General features: G+C 46.4%; 1 protein-coding gene across 2 annotated transcripts in view; it reads left to right on the top strand.

Moving 5' to 3' along the window:
- Positions 1-1,672: 1,672 nt before the first annotated feature.
- The window catches only part of LOC109137998 (zinc finger protein 420), a 22,466-nt gene continuing 16,335 nt past the window's right edge, over positions 1,673-7,803 (top strand). The window contains exons 1-2 of one of the 2 annotated variants that reach the window (XM_027272261.1): positions 1,673-2,080; positions 4,236-4,436. In XM_027272261.1, coding sequence (XP_027128062.1) covers positions 4,299-4,436 — 138 coding nt within the window. In that variant the 5' untranslated portion in view covers positions 1,673-2,080; positions 4,236-4,298. The remainder of the gene's footprint in view (positions 2,081-4,235; positions 4,437-7,803) is intronic. The other variant, XM_027272260.1, reaches the window with a different exon arrangement.

Raw genomic sequence — 7,803 nt, 5'->3', positions numbered from 1 at the left:
GACTCAAGGTACTAAAAGTCATGACAGCTTCCTTATAAAGCCAGTGGACTGTCTGCAGTCGGACTGATGAAGAAATATGAGGTCATAAAAAGTCTGGACGAGAGTTTGGCTGCGATTCCTTTTTTTAGGGGGGATTCCTCGTCTCCACAGAGACTTCTATATATATAGTATTATACCACTGTAGACAAGTTTAATTATGGATTTATTTAGATCGCTCATGAACAAGATCCCAAGATACTTGAACTCCTTTGCTTGGGGTAGCAACCTGGGGGTCCACCCCCAACAAGGGAAACCAGGGACACCTTCTGGAGCCAGACCAAGCGTTTAACTGCATATTTTAAAATGTCTGCAGGTTTAAAGGTAAAAAACATGACAGTAAAAGACCGTAATTACGAATTACGTCATGCTCGATTCCAGCAAGTACGACTAATTACGCCACGTAACTTACGCAGGTTTGGCACGTGCAGTTGCAATCAGTAGTAAACAATGGCAATCACTCTGTTCAAACTCTCCAAAGTTTGGCTGCATTTTACCAAAAAAGATGGAAACAGGGCGACTTGCAATCATTGCAAAGTGGAGATAACAGTGGCGGGAGGGAACACAACGAACATGCAGAAACATTTGCGCACACAACATGCAATATTTTTAAATGAATGACGTGTTTTTGACACGCTTCGGACTAGAGATGAATCTTAACCTGGCAGCAGTGACCTAGTAACTATCGTTACTAGGCTGTGGACCTCTTTTGACCTCGCTGTTGGTTTTGTAAGGCCGTGATACTTCTAACTAGGGATGTAACGATACACTCAACCCACAACTCGATTCGAGTCATGATTTTTTGTTAATGATAGGATTTTTTAAAATCAAAATGAGCTACAGACAAATGACCAAATAAAATTATCTTTATTTGTAGGAAGAAACGTGACTTGACGCCTGACGTTGAACAAATGAATCACCAACCAGTGACTTTTTTAAGATAACGAAACCTATTTCTAATAAAAAAAGGACGAAAAAGAACATATCCTACTTCTCTCGCATTCGCCAAGAATCACGATTCATTTTTTTTCTGTCAACCGATGCGAGTCGTCACGCATTTGTAGCGATTTTTTAATCGTGTCACGATGCATCGTTACATCCCTACTTCTAACTAAACAAAGTTGATGCTGAACAAACTGTTTGTTCTTATTTTTTTTTCTCCCCCAAATGAGAATCGATAAAGAATCGAATCGTTAAGCAGAATCGATAATGGAATCGTAAAAATCCCATCCCAGGGTTCCCACACCTTTTTCATGAACAAATTCAAGCACTTTTCAAGCACCTTCAAGCACCAGTTTTTCCATTTTTCCAGCACCTTTAAATAGGTAGCCTACTAGTTGTGTTTGCCATGATGGTCATGGGAAGCGCAGCAGTGCCACTGTATGGCACAATAATATGGGTCTAATTAGCATTATTTCATATGGTGGTAGATTGACTGTTTTGATTTTTAACTAATTGTGAATTGGCTTGTATTCTCAGCATGTGAGCGGTGTACTGTGTAACTACCATAGCGCAATAACAGTGACAAATAGACATCACACAAATTTCAAGCATTTTCACAACCTTGAAAACACTGAATTGAAATTCAAGCATTTTCAAGGAATTCAAGCACCCGTGGGAACCCTGCCATCCCTAGTCATGGCCAGCTTGGACCTCATGCACCTGTAGCTGTTCCCCCCTAAATGCCCTGTAGGGGGCAGTGATTGCCGGAGCAGCTCCATGTAAGCCGGACATTGCCCAGGCGGAGACAGGAAATCAACACAAAGTTGGTCAAATTGTGTCACTTTGTAGTTTTCTTGACTAAAGTTGACAGAACATGTTTTTGAACCGGTCACGCAGCGGACACGAACCTCCCACAGAACCAAACGTTTGATACTGACTGCGCCTGCGCACTCAGAGCAGACTATCGAGCCGCCCTTCCTCCCCGCCAACTTGCACCGCAGGGTCGGGCGGACGTGGACTCACAACAACCCCGAGTTGATTCACTCGTCTTACCGGACACTTTCCCGGGATCAGATGGAGAGCCCGCATCGCACCGAGCACGGTAAGCCGTTAACGACACCGCCACGCGGCACCCACCCGGAGTTACCGGCTCTTCTTTTGGATTGTGTGCGCCCGATTTTGAACATGGCGTACCCCGCTCTGAGATGGCGGGTGGCTTTGTGCTACGTTACAGCGCCAGCGGGGTTTATATGCGGTGCGGGTACTGAGCTTTCACGTCAAGCTGAGCTTGACTTTATGTTTTATCGTGACGGTAATTGTTAAAAAGCTAAGTTTAAGTTAGCAGCTGGAGATTAGCTCCGTAACGGTTGACAGGTGCTGCGTTCACGGACAGGTAGCAAGAGGCTAAAAACAAAAATACAAGACGAGCTGACGGCTGACGTCCGGAGCCAGCGACGACGTGGAAACAAGCGGAAACTCTTTAGATAAAACATCAGCGTGAACGCTAACGTGAAGCCGACCGGTAAACATCCCGTCCTGACCGTTTACAACAACTTTAGAAACAGTTAGCGCGGAGAGTCACGACTACCGCAGCCATGTTGTTGCTCATGTGCAGTGAGTCGGAATTACGACACAGTTGACAGCCCGTGAAGGCAACCAGGGGCAGCTTGGAGGAGGTGGGAGAGCAGAGCGAGAATAACAGAGCCACCAGGGGCCCCCATAGAGCCACCAGGGGCCCCCATAGACCCACCAGGTCCCCACACAGACCCACCAGGGCCTTGATAGACCCACCAGGGGTCCACGAAGACCCACCAGGGTCCTCATACACCCATCAGGGACCCCCACAGAGCCATCAGGGGCCCACGAAGACCCACCAGGGCCCTGATAGACCCACCAAGGTCCCCCACAGAGCCATCAGGGGCCCACGAAGACCCACCAGGGCCCTGATAGACCCACCAGAGGCCCCCATAGAGCCACCAGGGACCCACGAAGACCCACCAGGGTCCCCATACACCCACCAGGGCCCCCCACAGACCCACCAGACGCCCTGATAGACCCACCAAGGGACCACGAAGACCCACCAGGGCCCCCACAGACCCACCAGTCACTATCTGTCAGTGAGGTTTTGTTTTGTTTTTTTGTTTTTTAATAGCTAAACTTACTAACAGTTTAAAGACTTTAAAGTCATTTTTTTGTTGGTTGATTTGAAATTTAAATGGCTGATTATTCCCAAATAAATATTTGATTTACCACCAAATAATTAACAGATAGATAGATAGATAGATAGATAGATAGATAGATAGATAGATAGATAGATAGATAGATAGGTTATTAATACTTTATTAATCCTGAGGGAAAAAATCCCAGAGGATCATCCACACATGAGATCACGTAAAAAAAGTAAACACAGTAAATAACTATACGACAGTTAAAGTTAACTATAGATATATCTGAATTTAAATGTTTAAACCTTTGCAAAGATCTTGTACATGTAGAAACTATAAAAAATAAACATTTTAGATACAAACGAGATAAATTAAACCACGCTCAAAGTAAGAACATTTGTGTTGGTTAGATTGGTTTTTGCTTTTTGGCAAATTTACGAGTGGAATGATTCCTGTCTTAAATCGGTGTAGGTAACGTTGTCACTGACAAAGAGAGAGTGAGTGCGGTTATCACAAGCTCTCTGACAGCGTGCAGAGAAGCTGAGCTCTTCTCTGATACTAAGTAGACTTTTCTTGTTTGGGGTTTGTGCGTTGTTAGCAGAGGCAATCGGTACAAATGGAGAGTCAGATCAGATTGTCAATAGTCTCAGTTAAAACCTGCGGTCACGTACGGTTTCTGCCACTGGTTTGTTTTTAGGGTTGGTCGAGAGGCGGGGACACCTTCACACTCACATCTCACTACCAATCTAGAGTCACACGTAACCTGTTAAGTGCCGTCTTTGGACTGTGGGAGAACATTCCACTCCACAGTCCGAACCTGGACCGACCTATAGTCCGATATGAAGATATTTAAAGGTCCAGTGTGTCAGATTTTAAGCGCGTCTGTTTGCAATACGGCACAAATAGAAGTCCCATCAGATGTTTTTATATCAGTATTTGATTCTGCTGGCAAAAGAAGCAGCTCGAAATGTCTAAGTGTTATCTCAAATTAATTATATATGTTTATTTTTATGGCCAGGTCAAATCATTAAATTTAAGTGAACCGCCGTGATGATTATGTTCAGGTTTTTGAATTGTCAAATCTTTTTCCAGATTTGCCGCTCATGCTGCCGTCTCTCCGCTCTTCATACCTCCTCTGCGCCTTGTTCTGCGGCCATGTGGCAGGTCGTCCAGAGGGGGAACGTGCAGGACTACGGGATGGTGGAGGAGTTCATCAGCACGGTTTCAGAAATCGTACCTGAGCTTTTGAACGCAGATCAGAAAGCTCAGCTCCTCCTGGGACTCAGAGCACGGGTAAGACGTTACTGTGGAGTGTTTACATTCAGACATTTAGCAGACGCCTTTATATATCCAGCAACCTAGAAACAAGTGACGTTGTAGAGGGGGATAGATTATCATGTCCAGTTGTTGGTAGTGTTGGAGAGGAGGTCGTCTCTGAAGAGCTGGAGTCTTCAGGAGTTTTTTGAAGGTAGAGAGGATCAGATCTGTAAGACGTTAAGGAACACTGTGTCTTAGGTATAAGGCAGTTGCTAATGAATCAGAGATCATATATATCTTTATTGCCTGACAGACGTAGCTTGCAGCTGATGACGGGGTTTATATTCTTTGACGCAAAATGTCAGCATCACCTGCGAGGCACCGTCGAAAAGAGTGAATACTTTCCAGGCGCCGCCTGTCAGTTGTATTTACCCGATGTGAAACCATTGTGTCGCAGGTGGTTCTCGAACTGTGTGCGGCGAGCAGATCAGGGACACAGAAACCATCGAGATGCACCTGGAGCGGATCAAAGCTCTCGTATCCACTTGGGCGGCACAGGTTATTTTCTTTTTAAACATGATACGTGCTCAGCCAGTGTGGTGGTGGTGGTGTGTTTCACCGTGGGTTTGTGTTACAGCCGTGTTTCGCAGAAGTCGAGTTTCCAGAATCAAATTCGTCGACCAGGTCGAATTGCTGTTGAAAGACGCTGAAGAGAGGGAGAAGTTTTTCCAGGTTTGTGATCGTTTGAAATCATCTCGGACAACAAGAGAATTAAATATAAATATTTGTGTGATGCTGATTTAAACTGTGATTATTTGTTCCAGGATGTTTTTCCTACAGATTTTGGACCCGACTATGACAGCGCGCTGCAAGTGCTCATGCTGGATTTCCTGTCCAGACTGGAGAGGCTTCTTCCAGTACCAGACATTCAGCAGGTACTGGCACCATTTTGTCATCAGTCAGCTGTTGTTTCTTTTAGCAGCCAGGGAACCTGGAACACAGCGCCAACCACACCAAACATCCTGAATGTCTTCATCATATTTAACCTCTTGCCACAGACAGTTGCATCAGTAATGTTGTGGATTTCTTTATGTATTTTTAAACTGTCATCTCGTGTCTCTTCCGTAGACAGCGTCCATGCTCAGTGCCGTCCCATCCGCCCTGGAGGAGTGTGTTCACTCAGTTCCTGACCCACGGCACCTGAAAACTGTGCTCCAGTACCACACAACACTCGGACATTTCGATTTTTGCGGTGAGTCAGGACTAAACTGCATGTACCCCGTTTAACTTTAGATGATTTGTAGTGACATGAGTGTGTTGAACACTTTACACATTACCAGAATGTAAATGGAGTTTGAGGTTATATAGAAAAGAGTTACTGGTTACTGTTTCAGCGTGGTTATGTGTGGTAACTGATTTTATTTTTGTTTTAGCTGCTAACCGTGAAGTAATCTAATCTTTATTTTCCCAACAGATGAAACTCAGTCCATCCTTCTTCTTTTGGGAATTGCATCCTGTCTTCGCTGTCCCTCCCCAGCTGGAGAAGGTTGTAATTGATGCAGACCAAATCCAGTTACAGCCTCCATCAGAGGACATGCCAGGCTGTATGACTGTCCAGGTGGAGGGTGAAACGGTGACCCTGTTGGACTACATCCAGATCGAACAGCCATCAGATTTGGTTGAGCACGACGATCAGAAGAACGAAGCGAACGACGAGGAACCTCCCGGAGAGGACGTCAGTGACGCTCAAAGCCAGCAGCTTTCCAACCGCTGAAACAAAGCAAACGTCTCCAGTTGAAGAGGAAGATTTTAAAGATAAAGCGCGCCAGCCAAGAGGCAAAGGAAGAAATACCCCAACAATAGACATGTCCGGTGTGCAATAAGATTTTCTGCGAGCTGCAGCCATGAGACGACACCAGGAAACTCATTCTCCAATCGGGATCTCAAATACAAGTGCGCCAACTGTGACAAACGATTCAGGGACCATTACGACATGAAGCGACACAACAGGCGCGTTCACGAAAGGACGAGTTGAGCAACAGCGCAGAGAAGACGACCCCGAAGATCCTTGCACGTCCGAGATGTCGAGAAACAAAAACTGCGCTCTGTGTGGGAAGTATTTCGCCCGCGAGTAGACATGGATCGACACATGAAGTCCCACTCAGAGGACCGGCCATACAGCTGTTGTTTCTGTGAGAAGAAATTTAAGAATCCCTATGTGTTAAAGAACACCAGAAGGAGATCTGCAAGAGCAGAGAGCTGAAAAGACCAAAGAGGAGAGAGATGCAACGCTCGACTCCACAGCCGCGTCGGAGGGTCGATGGAGGGCAAAGCCTGTCCCATCTGCAGCAGGATCTTACCTTGCTCTGCGGACATCGCAAAGCATTTACGATCTCACACAGAAGAGCGTCCTTTCATTTGCCTGACTTGCGAGAAAGGCTTCAAGTACAAGGACACGCTGAAGAACATCAGATCATTCACGGTCACGAGGGTATCAGAGAGGAACAGAGCAAAACGGTGGAGCAGATTTTGGCTGAAGCTGACAATCAGAACTGTAGCGAGGGAGACAAAAAAGAAAATCTGGACCTACTGCAGAATTTCCGAGGAGTCGCCGTCTGCACCTGTAAAGAGTCAACAAAAAAGGCCGAAATGTGTCCTGTTTGTGCTCGTGTGTTCGACAGCGTCAAAACACTCAACAGGCACATACAGTGCCACACAGAGGACCGGCCTTATCACTGCATCCACTGCAAGAAGCGTTCAAACACATGCACGGGCTGAAAAGACATCAGATTTACGCCATTTGTCACAAGAAGATCGCCCGATTCTCGTGGAAAAAGGAGCAGAGAGCCGGACTGAGCCAAGCGGAAGTAACCGGTGCTGAACCCCAACAGGGCCAGCCTCTGAAAATCCCCGTGTGGTGCTCAAACTGCGGCAAAACACTTTGAATACCGTTGCTTTGAAGAGCACCAAGAAAACGTTTGCAAAGTGGAAGTGAGTGAAATCATGAAATGCGACGACTGGGAAAGAGTTCAAGAGCATGACGATGCTCAAAGTGCACCAGAGGATCCACGATCCGCCTACTGCAAAGAGTGCGGGAAGATACTCGCCAACGAGGCGGCATTCGAGAGGCACAAACTCATGCACCGGCCGATGCAGTGCACGATGTGCGACAAGACTTTTACTCTCCTGAGACGCTGAGGGAACACTACGAGAAGCAGCACGACTTCGCCGGCCCGTATCCTTGCGGGCAATGTGACAAACCTTCATGCAGCTGTCCTACCTCGCCATCCACAGAGAATCCACAAAGGAGTTTCCCGTACATCTGCAGCATGTGCCCAGAGAAGTTCAGGTCTTCAAACTGTCTCACGGTTCATCAGAGGAAACACACCGGGGAGAAACCCTT

Source organism: Larimichthys crocea, chromosome XX (assembly GCF_000972845.2).
Source record: "Larimichthys crocea isolate SSNF chromosome XX, L_crocea_2.0, whole genome shotgun sequence".
Classification (NCBI taxonomy): domain Eukaryota; kingdom Metazoa; phylum Chordata; class Actinopteri; family Sciaenidae; genus Larimichthys; species Larimichthys crocea.
This window is presented reverse-complemented; position numbering and strand designations above follow the sequence as displayed.